The 22,664-nt window shown below is 39.3% G+C and overlaps 1 protein-coding gene across 12 annotated transcripts in view; it reads left to right on the forward strand.

The window, feature by feature from the left end:
* NCKAP5 (NCK associated protein 5) overlaps positions 1-22,664 on the forward strand; it is a 1,052,051-nt gene that overhangs the window by 570,081 nt on the left and 459,306 nt on the right. For 11 of the 12 annotated variants that reach the window (XR_003793798.1, XM_029224397.1, XM_029224398.1 and 8 more), the window contains one exon: positions 9,057-9,190. Coding sequence is in view for 10 of the 12 variants with exons in the window: in XM_029224397.1 (XP_029080230.1) it covers positions 9,057-9,190 (134 nt within the window). In the remaining 2 variants the exon portion in view is untranslated. Of the gene's footprint in view, positions 1-9,056; positions 9,225-22,664 lie in introns of those variants that run through there. The other variant, XM_029224408.1, reaches the window with a different exon arrangement.

Here is a 22,664-nt window from a genome sequence, read left to right on the forward strand (position 1 = left end):
TTTGTTAGAATAAAAGCTTTGTCTCTCTTGGGCGATGTTATCAGCACTGCAGATGTATATAGGGCGGCTTTTATCCTAGCGCCTCAAAATCTGATTCTGATTCTTCTGTTACAGCCAACAGTACGGGCTTTAAAAAAATCAATTCTTAAGTTCCTTATCTGTTTCTCTGCCTCTAGGATAACTGGATCTTTCATAACTAATGGGGATATTGAATTCAGGAAGCCTTATGGGGAAAATGTATTGCAGTTTGTATAAATAGCAAAAATGAGGCTGCAATTAGAGGTAATAACTATAGCTTAATTTAGACCCGTTTTCATAGTGGCTTGATAGAAATTGGTTAACGTAGAGTTTTTCCATTAAAAATTAGTTTTCATGAAAACAGTTTAATTTTGTGGCTGATGTGTGTTTGGTTTATGGACTTCTGAAGAAAAGAATGACTTGTCAATTTTAGATTTTCAGTAGGTAGCATGAGAATCAGAATGGTTATTCTGAATCTGGGTAATCTTAAAATGTTTCGGTATACACTGTATGTTGATTGGTGAACACATGGCAATATCTGTGACTGTCTGGATACCAATTAATAAGCCAATCTAATCAGATCTTGAAGTTTTGGGTGACTGGGTCTTACTGCCATGCTTTATGTGTGTGTCATTGAATCAAATGTACTTTTCTAATAGTCTTTTTACCTAAAATCTCCATGGCATAGTATGAGCTAGTTTGCCAGATTCCACATTTCTTGAATGAGTTCATATATTTTTTTCGTCAGTACCCAGGAATATTATTTAATCCGAGTGGCCTTCTCTAATGGCCTTTGTTCATTTCTCACTATCTTTTAGATTCTTTTATCATCCAAGAGAGTTAATATTTTTCCTGTGATCCTTTGATTATAAAATATTATTCAACAAGAATATTATAACTTGAACACATTTCAGGAAATCTTTTGAAACAGAAACATATAGTGAATACCTTTCTACTGTGTTAGCCAACAAGTTTGTTCAGGTTTTTCCATAAGGTGTTACGGGAAAACACAAATGAACTTTCTGGCCAACCCAGTATAGAGTATCATGTACCTTTAAGCCTCATGTCAGGGTAGAATACCTCTAGATGAGTTGATGCCTGATGTCATTCATTAAGCAGGACTTACACGGAATGCTTGGAGCATAGGTGGGAGGTACCACTCTTGCTGTAGTGCATGTTTCACCTGACACATGACCGTGCATGGTGGCACTAGAACTTTCACAGCAAGTAAACTCCTCTTTCTTTTTTTAAATTCTTTGACTCTTCTGTTACTAACTTTGCCAGTAGTATCACCCATGAATGTAACTAGGGTCACCAAATATAATTAGACCTAGGATAGAGGTACTTCTTGGCTTTCTATCTTTGCAATCAAGTGTTAATGGCTTGATATTAACTCCTGACATATTGGCACATCACAGATCAAGCCATCTGTTTAAGATCGTCCTAGGTGATGGAACTGAAAAATTATGTCTTTCGGGCAGTCCAGCTACAGGGTTATATGCATTCTAGATGACATCTGTGATTAAGCTGGTCTGTCAGTTCTTACATTAAAAAGTAATTTAGAATGTACTTCCCCTCAGTATTAACATATGATCTGCTTAAAAAGCACATTTTTGAGATTTTTAAAAGAAATATGTAACTACAATATTTATTTAATGTGTAGTGTTCGTGAAAGACTAAAATGCTTATAGAATTTATCAAAAGTAACTCTATCAAATGATATAAGCTGTATAATTCCAGTTAGCCATATCTTATTTTTATATGGGACTTTCAAGATTTTGCAGTGCTTTTCTATATGTTGTTTTACTCATTCCTCACAATGATACTATGAAATTGGCTTGGGCGATTTTACTCTCCCCAATATGCAGAAGAAACTAGCTTAAAGCATATGTTTCAAGTTAAGTGGCTTGCCCAAACCTGCCTGACTAGCAAATGGTACAGTCTAAACTAGTAGCTGGTAGCATTCACCATACTCTTATTTAAATACCTTCCCATTCTGTTGTTATTCAGCCTCTTAGTTCAGTTCTTTTTCCACACAGTAGTCAGATGATCTTTGCAAAATCTTCATCAGAGCTTATCACTTACTTGATTAAACCTTGGTAAAGAGTTACAGTTCTACTCAGAATATAATCTCACATCCTTAATAGGACCTTCTTCATATCCCGGCTCCTTCTAGCTATATCGTATGGCACTCCCATCCCCTTGCTCACCAGGCTTCAGGCACATTGGATTTCTCTTTGCTCTTTTCCTGTGTAACTAAAGACTCCCCATTTGCTGCTCATTCTGCCTACAGTGCCGATCCCTTCTCTTCCCCAGGTAACTCCTAGTCGTCACAGAGGTCTCAGTTTATGTATGAATTCCTCAGAGAAGCCTTCCCCTAACCCACTGAACAAAGTCAGTTCCTCTGGCTGTCATCTTTCAGCAAACTCTTAATTATCCATCAGTTTATATTGATATATTTATCTGTGTGATACTTCATTTAGCACCTGCCATGTCCACTAGTGTGTAAGTCCACTGCAGTCAGGAACCACGTCTTTTGGTCTCATTGCCGGTCTCTTGCTCTAGTCCAGTGTCTTGCACATAGTAGCTGTTCAGTAAAAACTTACTGAGTGAATGAATGAATCCATGTGGGCGTGTACACAGCTCTTCTTCTAAGAAGAATTCTTTATTAAATTAGGAAGTGATGATAGAACCTGTAGATTTTTCTCCATTTCCTGGGAACATACAGAGAGAAATGGCTTTTTGACACTTGAAACAATTTAAGCAAGTCTTAGAAAAATTAGCAGGAGAGGAGTTTAAAAAAATAAAATGGATTACCCAGGGAAATTGTGGAGTCTCCTTTGCTGGAGGTTTAATCAGAGGATAGTAATTGAGGAAGTTTAAGTCTTTGTGAAGGCTATGAGATATAGACACGATCATTTGGTAGAACAAAGACTTGGAATTAAAATACCTTTCCTTTTGCTTTTATGTTTGCTTCTTTGTTGAGGTCCAATTCTTTGTTTGTGCCCAAAGAATGAAGGGGCTTTGGAATCCTACTCTTGATACAGTTTTCTTTTTCTTCACCATGATGTATAGCTCTGCTATAATATGACATATGTGTTCCTAAAAATCACTGCACGGGGCTTGTGGGAAAAATGAAACTAGGGACACAGTACTCAAAAACTTTGTCAGTGACACAAAAAAAGATAGGCATCTAATATAAATGGCAGCTGAGTTTTACAATGTTAAGTGGTTAAGAAATATAGAAATAATACAATAAATATGGCACTTTACCTTGAAAAGGACATGCAGTTTGCTTGTGGGAGCGGTCATGGGAAGGGCTGCAGCTTGTGAGTTATTGTGAATCAATGGAAAGAAGGCTGGGTGAAGTCAGAGGGCAAGTGGTACCTTCCGATATGGATGGGGCAGCTCATAACACCCGTGATGGACAGAGGTCACTGGTCCATCTATCTGTGATGTGTGCGATTGTGTATTTCTACACTAGCTTCAGCCGGGTGCAGTTTTCTGTGTTCACTTGTGTTTCTCGTGATTGAGATTGGGCCTAAGCAAATGTGAGATTCGCATCATGCTCAAACTGTCCCTCTATTGCACTGTGACAAATGTGTACTTTTAAAATAAGTGTTAGGAGGTGGTCCAAGATGTAGCGTAGATTTGGGGTGTCTGTGCGAGGAGGTAAGTTCAGGATCTTCCTACATTGCCGTCCACAGAGGGTGCCATCATTGTGCTTTCCCTCTGCTAAGCTCCCCGGTGCCAGTGTCTCCAGAGGAGAGTTTTCACACACATCTGGTGCCCTAGTTTTTGCATCTCGTATCCAAGTTTTGTGGTAGCAGCCCAGGGGACACCCCTTGAACACCTGGTTCTAAAGGCCAACGGGCTTGCTTTCCTGGTTTCATGGCAGTGCAACAATCGGAGAGAGCGTTCTTGTCAGGCTACTGCCCCCAGCACACTGTACAGATAGCAGACTGAAACACCCCCAGTCTTTCTGAGAAGGAAGCCCATTTGTGTGTCCAGGAGCTTTGGCTGGAGGGGAGGCCCACAGAAATGCTCTCAGGGAATGAAGGCTGGTGGACATAATCTTTACATTCTCCCTCTCCCTCACTCCAGCTTTCCGGCATTTTCTAGAAAGGAGCTCATATCCTTGTCTGGTGCCCTGATTTCTGCAGCAGCCCCCAGGGGACACCTCTATATCAACTGGCTCTGAAAGCCAGCAGGGCTTACACTCGTGGGTCCCACAGGACCATACCCAACAGAGAAAGTGTTCTTAAACAGCTACCACCTTGAGGACACAGCAAGCAGCAACAGACCCTGGAGCTCAGTCTGTCTGTGAACGAGGCCTATAAGCTTATCAGAATAGCTGCAATGTGAGGCACAGGCTTCTAATTAAGCACACATCAGGGGACTGACTGTAAACCTTTTCAAAGACCTTGGAAGGCAGGTGTTCTCTTCACTGTCTGTGCTGTGCTCCAGAGTGCCAGCATCTCTTGGAGGAGAGCTTTTACATGTGGCTGATGTCACAGATTTTATATCTGGTGACCACTCCTTCAAGACAGGGAAAGGTAGGTGTTTCACCTAATACACAGTAACAAACACAGAGAGTCAAGCAAAATGAAGAAACAGAACAATATGTTCCAAATGAAAGAATAAGATAAGACCTCAGAAAAAACCTTAATGAAGTGGAGATTAGTAATTTACCTGATAAAGAGTTCAATGTAATGGTCATAAGATGCTCACCAAACTTGGGAGAAGAATAGATGAACACAGTAAGAACATCCATAGCGGTAGAAAAATATAAGAAAATACCAAACAGAGCTGAGGATTACAATAACTAAAATGAAAAATACACCAAATGCATTCATCAGCAGACTAGATAAAGTAGAAGAAAGCATCAGTGATCTCGAAGACAGGACAAAAGAATTCATCCAAGTAGAGCAGCAAAAAAAAAAAAAAAAATTTGAAAAAGGGAAGATAGCTTAAGGGACTTATGGGATAACATCAAGCAGAATAACATTTGTGTTTTAGGAGTCCCAGAAGGACCCCTATAACACAAATGTGAAACACGTCTACTTCAAGAAAAAAGAAAATATCTCAAATAAACAATCTAACTTTATGCCTCAAGGAACTAGGAAAAGAAGAACCAACTAAAGTTAGTAGCAGGAAAGATGTAACAAAGATCAGAGTGGAAATAGATGAAATGGAGACTAAAAAGACAATAGAAAATATCAATGAAACTAAGAGTTGGCTCTTTGAGAAGATAAACAAAATTGACAAACCTTTAGCTAGACTCTCCCACCCCAGCCAAGAAAAGAGAGAGGGCTCAAATAAGTAAAATCAGAAATGACAGAGGAGACGTTACAACTCATACCACAGAGATACAAAGGATCTTAAGAGATGACTGTGAACAGTTATATGCCAACAAATTGGACAACCTAGGAGAAACTGGTAAATTCTAGAGACATACAGCCTTCCAGGACTGAATCGTGAAGAAATAGAAAATCTGAATAGACTGCTTACTAGGAAGAAATTGAATAAGTAATCAACAACCTCCCAAGGAACAAAAATTCAGGACCAGACAGCTTTACTGGTGAATCCTACCAAACATTTAAAAAAGAATTAATACCAATCCTTCTCAAACTCTTCAAAAAAATAAATAAATAAAAGAGGAGAGAACACTTCCAAGCTCATTTTAAGAGGCCAGCATTACCCTGATACCAAAACCAGACAAGGACACCACAAGAAAAGAAAATTACAGGGCCATAGTGGTCTAGTACATTCCACATTTGTTTCTTTTATGGTCTGAGGTGCCAAAAGCTGATAACCACAACTAAAACTGAACATAATTCTTGACCAAATCCCACATAAGTGAGGGCCCAGTGACGACCCTGTCCCAGGAAAACCTCAAAGAGTATCCAGACTCCCTGATGCCAAGGAAAAGGACATGAATGAAACTCTGCCCTGCTCCCCACTCAAGGGTCTCTCACTGATAGGACTTCATGGGTCTTCACCACCTCCTCCCCCCACCTACACCAGGACAAGTGGCAGTGGTGCAACAGGAAACAGCAGTAGCTAGGACTTGGCCAACCTAGAAATTGAAGCTACCAAGGAACATCCAGATCGAGATCAAAGCGCTTCAATCATCTGAGGATCCGCCCCTAAAAGTAGTGCCATCTCAGCGAAATTGGAGGTGGAGTTACATGTGTGGCATTATCAGTCACGAGCTATAAAGCTGAAAGAAACTTGGCTAAACCATCAATACTTTAAAAATGAATTTGACTGACCATCCTAAGAAAAGACTGGATTATTTTTTTATTCTCCCCATTGAAAACATTACAAAACAGGGCCATAGCTCTGATGACCATAGACACAAAAATCCTCAGCAAAATGTTAATAAACTGAATTCAACAATACACTAAAAGGATCATATGCCATGATCGAGTGAGATTTATTCCAGAGATGCAAGTTTAGTTCAGCACCTACAAATCACTCAACATGATACACCATGTTAACAAACTGAAGAATAAAAATCATATGATCATCTCAATAGATGTAGAAAAAGCATTTGACAAAATTCAATATGTATTTTTAATAAATACTGTCAACAATGTAGGTATAGATGGAGCATATCTCAACATAAGAAAGATCATATATGACAAACCCACAGCTAATATTATACTCAACAGTGAAAAGCTGAAAAACACAAAAGTCTCCACTCTTGCCACTTTTCTTTAACATGGTATTGAAAGTTTTAGCCAGAACAGTTAATCAAGAGAAAGAAATAAAAGGCATCCAAATTATAAAGGAAAAAGTAAAACTGTCACTGTTTGAGGAAGACATGATTTTATATATAGAAAACCCTAAAGACTCTGACAAAAAAACTGTTAAAACTAATAAATTCAGTAAAGTCTCTGGATGCAAAATCAATATACAGAATTCTGGTGCGTTTCTCTACACTAACAATAAACTATGAGAAAGAGAATTAAGAATAATTTCTAACAATTAAGAAATTAAGAATGATCCCATTTACATTTGCTTCAAAGAGAATAAAATACCTAAGAATAAAATTAGCCAATGAGTTGAAAGACCTATATGTTGAAAACTACAGGACATTAATGAATGAAAATGAAGACACAAGTAAATGGAAAAATATTCCAGTTCTCATAGATTGGAAGAATTAATATTAAAATGCCCATAGTACCAGAAGTAATCTGCAGATTCAATGCAATCCATATCAAAATTCTAATGGCATTTTTCACAGTAATAGAACAAGCACTCCTAAAATTTGTATGGAACACAAAGACCCCGAATAGCCAAAGCAATCTTGAGAAAGAAGAATAAAGCTGGAGACATCATGCTCAAATTATATTGCAAAGCTATGGTAATCAAAACAGTATGGTATTGGCATAAAAACAGACACATAGATTAATGGAGCTGAATAGAGAGCCTAGAAACATAGCCACACATATATGGTTAATTAATTTATGACAAAGGAGCTAAGACTGTAAAATGGGAAAAAACAGTCTCTTCAGTAAATGGTGTTGGGGAAAATGGATGTCCACGTGCAAAAGAATGAAACTAGACTGCTATCTTACACCCTACACAAAAATTATCTCAAAGTGGATTAAAGACTTAATGGAATGTAAGACCTGAAACCATAGAATTCCTAAAAGTAAACATACATGGTAAGCTATTTGACATTAGTCTTGGTGATGATCTTTTGAATCTGTTACCAAAAGCAAAAATACGCAAGTGGGACTACATCAAACTAAAGAGCTTATGCATGACAAAGGAAGGTATCAACAAAATGGAAAGGCAACCAACTGAGTGGGAGAAAATGTTTGCAAATCATGTATCTGGCAAAGGGTTGATATGTAAGCTGAGCCTGGAAGGAACCCTAGGCTTTGAATAGAGAGGGCTTTTGAAGCAGGAGTGAGAGCATGGTCAAAGGCACAGGATGTGAAGTATTTTTAGAGGACCTTGATTCATTTCCGAGAATGGTCTGTTTCATTCATGGTCCTCAGGAGAATTTTTTCTCCATGAGTTACGCAGTGGATCAAGTTTCATCTGGGTGATTCATGGTACAGAGTCATAGTGTCTGATTTATTTGGAGACTGAAGTATATGCTTCCCATCTTTCCCTTTAAGAATGTAGGTCTCTTTTAAGCAGACATTGAGTCTTTGATTTTCATCATGGAATACATATCCTTAACACATAGTGCTTAATGTAGTAACATCCACAACCATAATTGCATGACATGCTCTAAAAAAAAAAAAAAAAAACACAGGTGGTAACAACAGCACAACCGAAATGAAAAAGTCATAGCGTGGCTCAGTCTGTAATGTCAGGATCTGAGCTTGTGTGCTTTTTACCAGTTCCTGGAGTGCGTTTTTGATGAACCATCTATTCTGGCTCATCCAGTCCCCCTTTTAATCTATGATGCCCATGTGTGAGGAGCTCGCTTTCTAGGACTACACATAAAGAGGGTGGCATAACCAATTTCTATCTGGGAAAACTTAGTTGGGCAAATACAAAACTAATTCTTTAACCTTATTCTCATCAGCTTCTTGGTATAATTAAGTGGAAGTTCCTGGTCCTTCTATAAAAATCAGTAGTGTTCTCTTTAAAGCATTTACCAGAGATTGAAAAGATGAAATAATCCTGAACAGGCGCTAATGGACTTATCATTATTACTTGAATTCTTATTCACCTGCTAGTATTATTCAGTCATGAATCTTCATCTCTGCATAAGAAGCCACCTGGTTTAGTGGAAATCATTCATACATTAGAGTCAAATCAGCCAGGATTGAAAATCTGTTACCTTCTGTTTTTTTAATGACAGATTACTTCAAGGTCTCTGATCCTTGGTTTCCTAGATAATAAGAGATTAATAATAGAACGTACTTGATGAGGTTGTAATGAGGATGAAATTAATTAATATATGAAGTCCAAGTTAACACTTAGTAACCAACAGTGCCTAGTAATTATTTTCTTATAATATTTAAGAAACAGTTTCTTAAAAGTCATCCCCTGTGTGCCTTTTCTAGCATGAGAAGCTGATACATGAATTGGAAGAGGAGAGACACTTACGTCTTCAGAGTGAGAAGCGCTTGCAGGAGGTGACACTGGAGTCCGAGAGGAACAGAATTCAGATGCGTGGCCTGCAGCAGCAGTTCTCCAGGTATTGTTCTGCGTGGAGCATCTTGTTTCAGGAGGTGCATCTCTCCCTGTGCCAATTACACCTTTGCTTGAGTTTCCATTGTGTAAGCTTGTGTTGCATTTGAGGAGCTAATGACCAGCAATTTAGACCTTCTCTTCTAGCCAAACCATCCGATTGCATTTGGACCAATTTTCTGGAACTTTCCGCTTGCACCTCAGTCTTGGCTTTATTGAAGCTGGTTGTCTTTTCTTCCCCAATGGCTTTCCAAAGTATCTTTCAGTGAGATGTGGTGGTTGTGTGGCCTATTGGCATGATCTGTGAACGGCCAGCCAGGAGAATGCAATTTTACTGGTCCTCATAATCCTATTTTCAGGTAGAAAGAATGTGAATCGTCCAGTAAGCTCTTACTCCTTATTTACTCCTTATTTAGAATAAATATTTAAAATCTTTAAAAAAAAAATCAAAATCAATGAGTTTCTTTCCTTTAAAAAGACATAACTTGAATTTGAAAGGATTCTGGAAAAGTAGCTCTCCTTTTATTTAATTCCAGCACAGTAAGAATCTTTCAGCTTCCAATTACAGTTAATAGGGGGCCAAGGACTTCCCTGGTGGCACAGGGGTTAAGAATCTGCCTGCCAATGTAGGGACACAGGTTCAATCCCTGGTCTAGGAAGATCCCACATGCTGCGGAGCAGCTGAGCCTGTGCGCCACAACTACTGAGCCTGCGCTCTAGAGCCTGCGAGCCACAACTACTGAGCCTGCGCTCTAGAGCCCGCGAGCCACAACTACTGAGCCCGTGAGCCACAACTACTGAAGCCCGTGTGCCCAGAGCCCACTCCGCAACAAGAGAAGCCACCGCAATGAGGAGCCCGCACACCGCAAGGAAGAGTAGCCCCCTCTTGCCACAACTAGAGAAAGCCCGCGTGCTGCAATGAAGACCCAATGCAGCCAAAAATTAACTAATTAATTAATTAAAAAAATATATATATATGTGGGGCCAGGTGAAGATTCAACCTGTTATTTAAAATCTCTTCATTTTCATGGAAGAAACACAGACTTGTGCAGTTACAGTCCTGGGACCAGATACGGGCACCCTATGAGGAACAGTTTGCTTTTATTTTCATGTTTCACTTCACCATTTGCAAAACCAGGAAAATAATTTTTGATTCTTTTCTCCTTCATGAGGTTATCCCAGGCAGAATCCAGTTTGAGACGTTGCCCTAAAATTTTCTTCAGCAAACGGGGTGGGTCTTATCTTTCATTTACCACTGGGATTTGGATATGATGGGTGATGGATAATTGTGCTTCCTCATTGATGAGGCTTTTATATTGACAGCATAATTTTTAGGTGTGTTGCAGGGACAGAGCAAAGTTGAGCCTTTGGATGATTTATCTTATGGAGGCTCACACCACGAATGTTTGGAATTTTGGTTTAAAGGCATCTTGGAAGAACAGGGTAGGAAGGATGGATGACTCCTCGGTTTCAGAGTCATAATTTAACAGCCTGTTCAACTCTTGGAGCCCATGATAATACAGGTGCTGTAGAAATGCACCAGTCAATACTTTAACAAATGCATGTCCCACCCCTCACAGGCTATTACTTATACAACCTTGTGCTCAGTTTTTCATTCTATTCGATGGCAAATCTCACTTTATGTCTCCAAACTTGAAATAATAGCTCCTCCCCACTCTCCGAAGCAACTTTAAAACAAGTACCATTTTGTAATACTTGCCATTTCTTTGGTTTTTTGTTTGTTTGTTTTTTTTTTGCGGTACACGGGCCTCTCACCGTTGTGGCCTCTCCCGTCGCGGGGCACAGGCTCCGGACGCGCAGGCTCAGCGGCCATGGCTCACGGGCCCAGCCGCTCCGCGGCATGTGGGATCTTCCCGGACCGGGGCACGAACCCGTGTCCCCTGCATTGGCAGGCGGACTCTCAACCACTGCACCACCAGGGAAGCCCGATACTTGCCATTTTAATGATACAAGAAAGGAAGGTGCAGATCTTGCTACCCTTGTACTGTCTAATTGAGATGTCTCTGTACTCAAGCTATTGATTTACAGGGCGTGAGGCACCCGGCACAGTAAATGGCTTTCATACGACGCCAGGTCATCTGCTATAAATCACATGACAACCCCATACAGCTTTGAGTTGCACAAGAGCCGAGGCTACATTCTAGGTTGAAAGAGAAGATAATTATTTGTAAAACAAATAGTGGGTGGTTTTACATACTGCCTTTGTGAAGATTTTTTGCCACAACGTAATCAGTTTTCTTAGTAAGCTTCATTGACATTGAAAGTTCAAGTCCGGTTATAGCCAGACAACTAATGTAAATCAGCAAAAGATGGGGGGAGAAAGGCTATGTAACAGAGAAGATAATTACACGATAATTTAAGTAGACCCACTAAACCATTGCTGATGGCCTTTTACCTTTTAAACTGCGGTTTGTAAGATGTTTCTAGTTAGGCTTATTCAAGCAACCCTGTTACTATAATCTAAGTCTTTGTAAAATTCTCAGTATTACAGAGCTTGTCTAGAGCATGTCACCCTTGGACATGGTCAGTATCTAAATGCTCATGTAAATAAGTTCTATAATCCAAATAATTGCATTACATTTAAAACTTTTATAGTCATAATTTTCTCCTTCTTTTCCTGGGTTGACAAGTTCCTTTTGTACATGATGATATCTGAGACGTAATGTAGGCATACTTTGAGTATTGTTCATGGGATGAGTTTACTTTTTAGAGTAATGTAATAGCCTACCTTTTCAAAGGGTGCGAAGTGACTTACAAGAAAAGGTAGTTTTACGGTAAGGCTGTTAAAATAAAAACGGAAAATAAAGACCGTGAAAGGGGAATGTGGTGAGTAATCATACTTACACAGCCCAGCATGCTTTCTGAGAGTGAACATTTAATTTAGCTCTAAGATTCATGGCAGACAAGATTAAAAGGAAAACACAAGAGGATATGTAATCCTAATCTCGTAGACAAAGGCTACTACTCCCTAAAGAGAGAGACATTATCTTTGGCAATAAACTCATAGTAGAATGCATCTCATAGGCCCCTCCAGAGATGGCATTAAAGGGTATAATAGACAGTGGTCCACGATAGTGCAAATTAGGATTAATTCGTAAAAGTATTACTGCTTCTGCTACGTCACTTACGTCTATGAAGTTAAGTAATTTCACACTATATGATTTAGGAATTCTGGGTCTATGCCTAAGTGAAAACAAGTAAAGCAGGAAGAACTCCAGTGCTAAAGGTTCTCAAGTTAAGCACTATACTTCAAGTTCATGGGGACATGTAAATATACATGTGTTGTATTTTTCCAATACCTCTTTTATGAACCTAGGGCACAGAGGCATGAGATGCTGAGGCCTGGGCTGAGTTGGGTAAGGTATTTTTCTGGTATGTTTGATAGTACCGTAGCCATGGGAGCATCTAAATAGTAGTCAAGGAGATCCTGAGCCTCAGATTCAGGGCTGATGTGAGGCATTGAAGGGGAAAACGAATAATGAAGTTAGAAGCTGGGGCAATTGGGTATATGTGTGAAGTAGAATTCAGGTGTCAGAATGAGCGATTCAGAATTACTTTGGGGCTTGATTTTATGCAATTTCAGTTAGGTGATGGGCTTGGTGGCTTAAACGCACTAGGCAAACCTGAGTATTTGTGATTTACCTGTGGTAATGAGTAATGAGATCACTTAGGTGATAAAAATCTATGAAAGCGTTTAAATGAGTAGTTCTCTTGTATGTCATCACCAAACCTTCATCCATAAGCCCTTCCTCCTCCTGACCTCTGATTAGGATATAATGATCAGCAGCGGTCCAAAATTTGGGCAATTAAAAAAAATGTGACTAGAGGTTACATAATTAGCTCTAAGCTCATAAATCAGAAATTGTCTTCGCTGAGGGTGATTCAGGCAGCCATAACAAACTTAATTTAGACCATTTACCTTCTTTAATGTAAATACAGAGAAGAAAAAGGATACTTTCAAATGAAGCCTTCCCCATAGATGAAGGTATGAATCAAGACAGATGCAGTAGGTGGTACTGAAAGGCAGGTGTTGGTATCATTCACGTTGCTCCTTCCTTCTCTTATTATTTGGTGATATAAATCAAAGATGCTTTCCAGATGTCATAATGATTGTTTAACCCATTGTCTGTGTAGTATACATGGCTGGGCATATTTTATGTGGGATTCGCTTTGTGATTCCCCCCTGTATTCCATAACTGTCTTTATCCTCCCTTTAACCATTTTGAAGTGCGATTGTCGAGCCAGCTAAGGTCAGTGGGGCGAACTGAGGCTATGTATGTAAAGATAATTAGTGTTTGAACCCCCAGCTTCATTACTCCACCTTGAGTGAATGAAATGTTTGTGCATCAATTAGATTCCAGGGAGAGTGTCTCCAACCAGCTGGGGTGTATTGAGATGGAGTAACAATGATTTCTAAAACACAGACTTCTGAAGAAATAAGCGACTCTACAGAGTTGATTTCATGCAAACCATGCATGATTTGCACAAGTATTTGAGTTGGTCCCTTTGGAAACAATCTAATCAATGTGTAGGCTATTACTGAAAGCTGCTGTTATATAGGACAGTCAACTGCTTTTATTGTGTGCACAATAAGATAGAACATAGTATGTATCCTCAAAAAATGTAGACTCCAGATGGAGAAGCCGTATGTACATATATGAGCCAAACAACACATTTATAGTTTAGCTATAAATGAAGGGAAATTTTGTCTAAATTCTGGACAGCCAGACTTCATAGTTGTTAATAGTACGTTATCGTGCAAAGGCATGAGTCAAATCAGATGAAATTAATGATTGGGTAGTGACACTAGCAATAATAACACACGTGTTTATCATGTGGCAGCTCTGTGCTGCAGTATATTTGAAGCTTTGAATTAGAATCAACCTGGTACTCTCACCATCAAGCAGACATGTTTTGTAAAAGATATGCAGTTAGCAAACCACATCACACCCAAAGCATCAGGAATCAATCATTGTTTCCCTGCAGCCTTGAAAAGTTCCAGGCGTGTGTGTGCGTGTGTGTGCGTGTGTGTGTGTGTGTGTGTGTGTTTACACGATGCAGTGTAAATTTCAGTAAAGGGAACAATGAAGCTTTGTCACTCATAATTGACTAAGATAGTTAAAAATCACCCAAATGGAATCCAAGCTTGCACTCTCTACCTCCAGAATTTCTCTGCACCTGTTTTGACCTTCTCTCCCTGCGCTGTTATCTGCTGCCTTGAAGCTATTTCTTTGCTTCCAGTAAGGGGATTTCTCCTCTCACAGTTGATTGCTATGCTGAAGTGCAGTCTGCTGCTTGCTGAACTTCAAGGAGACGCACATGGAGCTGGTTTTACCGCCTCGTTCACTGGTTGCTGTTCACGTTAATCAGCTCTCAGAGACTTTATAGAATCCCAGGGTTCATTTTCCACTGCCCATTTGGAAGCTGTAGGCATGTGGCATAGACGTGTGTGTTGAAGAAGGTAATATGCCCTTCAGTGTTCTGCCCACGTATTCCCTTCTACCTCCGTATCTGTCTGGTACATTAAAAGAACATTTTCTCTACATTTTTAGAAGGAGTGAAATGTAACAAGATGAGGACAGCCGTCAGTTGACCTTTGGGCAGTCAACAGCACAGGCCCTTCTGCCCCTCTTCTACACTTGTTCCTGTCCCAGAGTCTTCATCAGCTTTAAGCTGTCACAGACGCTGGCTCCCCTCAGTGCCCTGTTCCTCCTGATGAATGTAGAGGGCAATTTTCTATTGATTTGGAGTTGCTATTTCCACATGATCAGCAATATTTCTTGCTGTCATAAAAATGGAGACTCGTCATAAAAATGGAGGCCTCTCATTTGCTCCTCTGGGTGAATTTACCAGAAGTTTAAAATGGCAAAGCAGCACTGGTCAAATGATAACTTTTCTTCAAATGGCAGCAGACGGAAGAAAGGAGTTTACATGGCATCTTCTTTAAATGCTTGGTTAACATAATATGGATCATACTTTGATGTCAGAAATGTGTATCTTAGTATCTGGCGTATAAGTTCTCACTTGAGCACAGCAGAGAGGGGCTAAAATCAATTATATAGAGAATGGAAAGAAAGGAGACGTTTTTCAGCAGTTGCTAACTTAATATGAAACATTCCTTGATTCCCTTGTAGTTCTGCTTCCGTATAAGACATGATGACCTTGTCACAAGTTTTTAAAATTCTTAACGGAGCTATATATTGTTGAGTAGACAACATGAAAATTACATCGCCTATTATTCAAGCCTGGTAGAGAAAACAATCGTAACATAAAATTTAGTTCCAATTTCATTTGAAAGAGCACTGTCCTATTGAATGGGTTTTCTAGGACCTGGTTCTAGCCCCACTTCTAACTAGCTTGATAACAGTGGTTAAGTAATTTGACCTTTCTGGATCTCATTTCGCTCATTTGTAAAATGAGGAAGTTGAATTGCACTATAGTTTTATAATGCTTTTTAGGCTTTTGAAAAGGCCATGTGTTAGAACTGAAATGCATTTCTTGCGTGAAGTTATAATTACGCTGTTATAACCAGGGCTTCTTGAAGTTCTAACAACCAGGTTTCATGCTAGGAACTTGGAGTGGATTGTCTTATTCTCCATGTTTTGATGACAGTGATACTCTGTGGGACTGGGCTTTCACCATGTCTGTTTTGGTTACTTGACTCTGGAGAAGTTGAGACGAGAAAACTGCCATGCCCAGATGAAATATTTCTGTTGAGGACAGTCAAATTGAATACTGAGAAACCTGGCTGGTAAAAGGAAGTGAAGATCCTCTGCTGTGAACATAACCATTATTGCTCTTGGCTCTGCTGTTGTCTGCTTTAGGATTTATTTGAAACAGTTTTGGGAAAAGCCTGAACAGAGAGAACTTTATGACAACCAGAATTGTTTTCACTTCTAAACTATTTCTCTGAAGACATAGTCCTCAGTAAAAATACCAGTGATTTAGTCTCTCCTCCAAATGTCTTTTTCAATTACCTGTTATAACTCTTAATGTATTACTATCCCTACCCAACACACTTTTTCTTTTAAGAAAATGGATGCAGGATATGGGAGAATATGTTTCATTTTAAAATTGGAAACTAAATTCATTCCTGCTCTAAATAATAAACGTTGTTTTGGTCAGGTTTACAGAAAATCCATCTTTTAAGTGTATAGTTTGACCAGTTTTGACAAGCATATGCCATCATGCAACCACCACTGCAATCAATACAGAATATTTTCATGCCCCTGAAAAGTTCCCTCATTTCCCTATGGTCTGTTCCCTCTCCACACCCTAAGACCCTGGCAATGGCTGATCTGATTTGTCTCCCTGTAGTTTTGCCTTTTCCAGAAATTCTTATCATTGAAGTCATAAAGTATTTAATTATTTTGTGTATCTGGCTTCTTTCACTTAGCAAGTCTTTTGAAATGCAGCCTTGTTGTTGCATATACCAGTACTTCATTCCCTTTCATTGCTTAGTCATAATCCATCGTATAGAAGTACCACCATTTGTTTATTCATTCACCTGATGATGGATTTCTTCCAGTTTTGGGTGATTATAAGGTTGTTATAAACATACAGCTTTCATTCCCAGGTCTCAGTATGTTTCCATCTGTCTTAGGAATGGGATTACTGTGTCATGTAGTAAGCCTATGTTTAACTTTACAGGACACTGCCAAACTGTTTTGCAAAGTAGCCATGCCATTTTGCATTCCCACTCTCAGTGTTTAGGGGTTCTCATTGTTCCATACTGGCAAATCCTTCTTGAAGGTTTTTCTCTTTTTTTAGCATCTTTATTGGAGTATAATTGCTTTACAATGGTGTGTTAGTTTCTGCTGTATAACAAAGTGAATCAGCTGTACCTATACACGTATCCCCATATCACCTCCCTCTTATGTCTCCCTCCCACCCTCCTTATCCCACCCCTCTAGGTGGTCACGAAGCACCAAGCTGATCTCCCTATGCTATATGGCTGCTTACCACTAGCTTTTTTTATTTTTTATTTTTTGTGGTACGCGGGCCTCTCACTGTTGTGGCCTCTCCCGTTGCGGAGCACAGGCTCCGGATGCGCAGGCTCAGCGGCCATGGCTCACGGACCCAGCCGCTCCGCGGCATGTGGGATCTTCCCGGACCGGGGCACGAACCCGTGTCCCCTGCATCGGCAGGCAGACTCTCAACCACTGCACCACCAGGGAAGCTCCCCACTAGCGATTTTACATTTAGTAGTGTATATATGTCCATGCCACTCTCTCACTTTGTCCCAGCTTACCCTTCCCCCTCCACATATGCTCAGTCCGTTCTCTACGTATGCGTCTTTATTGCTGTCCTGCCCCTAGGTTCATCAGAACCTTTTTCTTTTTTTTTTTTTAGATTCCATATATATGTGTTAGCATATGGTATTTGTTTTTCTCTTTCTGACTTACTTCACTCTGTATGGCAGACTCTAGGTCCATCCACCTCACTACAGATAACTCAATTTCGTTTCTTTTTATGGCTGAGTAATATTCCATTGTATATTTTTCCACATCTTCTTTATCCATTCATCTGTCAGTGGACACTTAGGTTGCTTCCATGTCCTGGCTATTGTAAATAGAGCTGCAATGAACATTGTGGTACCTGACTCTTTTTGAATTATGGTTTTCTCAGGGTATATGCCCAGTAGTGGGATCGCTGGGTCGTATGGTAGTTCTATTTGTAGTTTTTTAAGGAACCTCCATACTGCTCTCCACAGTGGCTGTATCGATTTACATTCCCACCAACAGTGCAGGAGAGTTCCCTTTTCTCCACACCCTCTCCAGCATTTATTGTTTGTAGATTTTGTGATGATGGCCATTCTGACTGGTGTGAGGTGACACCTCATTGTAGTTTTGATTTGCATTTCTCTAATGATTAGTGATGTTGAGCATCCTTTCATGTGTTTGTTGGCAATCTGTATACCTTCTTTGGAGAAATGTCTGTTTAGGTCTACTGTCCATTTTTGGATTGGGTTGTTTGCTTTTTTGATATTGAGCTGCATGAGCTGCTTGTAAATTTTGGAGATTAATCCTTTGTCAGTTGCTTCGTTTGCAAATATTTTCTCCCATTCTGAGGGCTGTCTTTTCGTCTTGCTTATGGTTTCCTTTGCTGTGCAAAAGCTTTGAAGTTTCATTAGGTCCCATTTGTTTATTTTGATTTGCATTTCTCTAGGAGGTGGGTCAAAAAGGATCTTGCTGTGATTTATGTCATAGACTGTTCTGCCTATGTTTTCCTCTGAGAGTTTTATAGTGTCTATTCTTACATTTAGGTCTTTAATCCATTTTGAGTTTATTTTTGTGTATGGTGTTAGGGAGTGTTCTAATTTCATTCTTTTACATGTAGCTGTCCAGTTTTCCCAGCACCACTTATTGAAGAGGCTGCCTTTTCTGCATTGTATATTCTTTCCTCCTTTATCAAAGATAAGGTGACCATATGTGCGTGGGTTTATCTCTGGGCTTTCTATCCTGTTCCATTGATCTATATTTCTGTTTCTGTGCCAGTACCATACTGTCTTGATTACTGTAGCTGTGTAGTATAGTCTGAAGTCAGGGGACCCAATTCCTCCAGCTCCATTTTTCTTTCTCAAGATTGCTTTGGCTATTTGGGGTCTTTTGTGTTTCCACACAGATTGTGAAATTTTTTGTTCCAGTTATGTGAAAAATGCCATTGGTAGTTTGATAGGCATTGCATTGAATCTGTAGATTGCTTTGGGTAGTAGAGTCATTTTCACAATGTTGATTCTTCCAATCCAAGAACATGGTATATCTCTCCATCTGTTTGTATCATCTTTAATTTCTTTCATGAGTGTCTGATAGTCTTCTGCATACAGGTCTTTTGTCTCCTTAGGTCGGTTTATTCCATGGTATTTTATTCTTTTTGTTGTAGTGGTAAAGGGGAGTCTTTCCTCAATTTCTCTTTCAGATTTTTCATCTTTAGTGTATTGGAATGCAAGAGATTTCTGTGCGTTCATTTTGTATCCTGTTACTCTACGAAATTCATTCATTAGCTCTAGTAGTTTTCTGGTAGAATCTTTAGGATTCTCTATGTATAGTATCATGTCAGCTGCAAACAGTGACAGTTTTACTTCTTTTCCAATTTGGATTCCTTTTATTTCTTTTTCTTCTCAGATAGCTGTGGCTAAAACTTCCAAAACTACGTTGAATAATAGTGGTGAGAGTGGGCAACCTTGTCTTGTTCCTGATCTTAGTGGAAATGGTTTCAATTTTTCACCATTGAGAACAATGTTGGCTGTGGGTTTGTCATGTATGGCCTTTATTATGTTGAGGTAAGTTCCCTCTATGCCCACTTTCTGCAGGGTTTTTATCATAAATGGGTGTTGAATTTTGTCAAAAGCTTTTTCTGCATGTACTGAGATGATCATATGGTTTTTTCCTTCAATTTGTTAATGTGGTGTATCATGTTGGTTGATTTGCGTATATTGAAGAATCCTTGCATTCCTGGGATAAACCCCACTTGATCATGGTGTATGATCCTTTTACTGTGCTGTTGGATTCTGTTTGCTAGTATATTGTTGAGGATTTTTGCATCTATGTTCATCAGTGATATTGGCCTGTAGTTTTCTCTTTTTGTGACATGTTTGTCTAGTTTTGGTATCAGGGTGATGGTGGCCTCATAGAATGTGTTTGGGAGAGTTCCTCCATCTGAAATTTTTTGGAAGAGTTTGAGAAGGATAGGTGTTAGCTCTTCTCTAAATGTTTGATAGAATTCGCCTGTGAAGCCATCTGGTCCTGGGCTTTGGTTTGTTGGAAGATTTTATATCACAGTTTCAATTTCAGTGCTTGTGATTGGTCTGTTTATATTTTCTTTTTCTGGCTGGTTCAGTCTTGGAAGGTTGTGCATTTCTAAGAATTTGTCCATTTCTTCCAGGTTGTCCATTTTATTGGTATATAGTTGCTTGTAGTAATCTCTCATGATCCTTTGTAATTCTGCAGTGTCAGTTGTTACCTCTCCTTTTTCATTTCTAATTCTATTGATTTGAGTCTTCTCCGTTTTTTTCTTGATGAGTCTGACTAATAGTTTACCAGTTTTGTTTATCTTGTCAAAGAACCAGCTTTTAGTTTTATTGATCTTTGCTATCGTTTCCTTCATTTCTTTTTCATTTATTTCTGATATGATCTTTATGATTTCTTTCCTACTGCTAACTTTGGGGTTTTTTTGATCTTCTTTCTCTAATTGCTTTAGGTGTAAGGTTAGGTTGTTTATTTAAGATGTTTCTTGTTTCTTGAGGTAGGATTGTTTTGCTATAAACTTCCTTCTTAGAACTGCTTTTGCTGCATCCCATAGGTTTCGGGTCGTCGTGTTTTCACTGTCATTTGTTTCTAGGTATATTTTGATTTTCTGTTTGATTTCTTCAGTGATCTCTTGGTTATTTAGTAGTGTATTGTTTAGCCTCCATGTGTTTGTATTTTTTGCAGAGTTTTTCCTGTAATTGATATCTAGTCTCATAGCACTGTGGTCGGAAACGATACTTGATGCGATTTCAATTTTCTTAAATTTACCAAGGCTTCATTTGTGACCCAACATATGCTCTGTCCTGGAGAATGTTCCATGAGCACTTGAGAAGAAAGTGTGTTCTGTTGTTTTTGGATGGAATGTCCTATAAATATCAATTAAGTCCATCTTGTTTAATGTATCATTTAAAGCTTGTGTTTCCTTATTTATTTTCGTGTTGGATGGTCTGTCCATTGGTGAAAGTGGGGTGTTTAAGTCCCCTACTATGAATGTGTTACTGTCGATTTCCCTTTTTATGGCTGTTAGCATTTGCCTTTCGTGTTGAGGTGATACTACGTTGGGTGCATAAATATTTACAATTGTTATATCTTCTTCTTGGATTGATCCCTTGATCATTATGTAGTGTCCTTCTTTGTCTCTTGTTACATTCTTTATTTTAAAGTGTATTTAGTCTGATATGAGAATTGCTACTCCAGCTTTCTTTTGATTTCTATTTGCATGGAATATCTTTTTCCATCCCCTCACTTTCAGTCTGTATGTGTCCCTAGGTCTGAAGTGGGTCTCTTGTAGACAGCATATATACAGGTGTTGTTTTTGTATCCATACAGCCAGTCTGTGTCTTTTGGTTGGAGCTTTTAATCCGTTTATATTTATGATAATTATCAATATGTATGTTCCTGTTACCATTTTCTTAATTGTTTTGAGTTTATTATTGTAGGTCTTTTCCTTCTCTTGTGTTTCCTGCCTAGAGAAGTTCCTTTAGCATTTGTTGTAAAGCTGGTTTGGTGGTGCTGGATTCTGTTAGCTTTTGCTTGCCTATAAAGGTTTTAAATTCTCCGTCAAATCTGAGTGAGATCCTTGCTGGGCAGAGTAATCTTGATTGTAGGTTTTTTCCTTTCATCACTTTAAATATGTCCTCCCACACCCTTCTGGCTTGCAGAGTTTCCACTGAGAAATCAGCTGTTAACCTTTTGGGGATTCCCTTGTAGGTTATTTGTTGCTTTTCCCTTGCTTCTTTTAATATTTTTTCTTTGTTTTTAATTTTTGATAGTTTGAGTAGTATGTGTCTTGGCGTGTTTCTCCTTGGATTTATCCTGTGTGGGACTCTCTGTGCTTCCTGGAGTTGATTGACGATTTCCTTTCCCATATTAGGGAAGTTTTCAACTATAAGCTCTTCAAATATTTTCTCAGTCCCTTTCTTTTTCTCTTCTTCTTCTGGGACCCCTATAATTCGAATGTTGGTGTGTTTAATGTTGTCCCAGAGGTCTGTGAGACTGTCCTCAGTTCTTTTTTTTTTTTTTTTCTTTGTGGTACGTGGGCCTCTCACTGCTGTGGTCTCTCCCGTTGCGGAGTACAGGCTCCGGATGCACAGGCTCAGCGGCCATGGCTCACGGGCCCAGCCGCTCTGCGGCATGTGGGATCCTCCCAGACTGGGGCATGAACCCGTGTCCCCTGCATCAGCTGGCGGACTCTCAACCACTGCACCACCAGGGAAGACCTGTCCTCAATTCTTTTCATTCTTCTTTCTTTATTCTGCTCTGTGGTAGTTATTTCCACTATTTTATCTTCTAGGTCACTTATCCATTCTTCTGCCTCAGTTATTCTGCTATTGATTCCTTCTGTAGGATTTTTAATTTCATTTATTGTGTTGTTCATCATTATTTGTTTGCTCTTTAGTTCTTCTAGGTCGTTGTTAAACGTTTGTTGTATTTTCTCCATTCTATTTCCAAGATTTTGGATCATCTCTACTCTCATTACTCAGTTCTTTTTCAGGTAGACTGCCTGTTTTCTCTTCATTTGTTTGGTCTGGTGGGTTTTTACTTTGCTCCTTCATCTGCTGTATATTTCTCTGTTTTCTGATTTTGCTTAACTTACTGTGTTTGGGGTCTCCTTTTCACAGCCTCCAGGTTTGTAGTTCCCATTGTTTTTGGTGTCTGCCCCCAGTGGCTAAGGTTGGTTCAGTGGGTTGTGTAGACTTCCTGGTGGAGGGG

This window comes from Monodon monoceros, unplaced genomic scaffold (assembly GCF_005190385.1).
Source record: "Monodon monoceros isolate NGI ecotype Baffin Bay Population unplaced genomic scaffold, NGI_Narwhal_1 Super_Scaffold_16, whole genome shotgun sequence".
Classification (NCBI taxonomy): Eukaryota; Metazoa; Chordata; class Mammalia; order Artiodactyla; family Monodontidae; genus Monodon; species Monodon monoceros.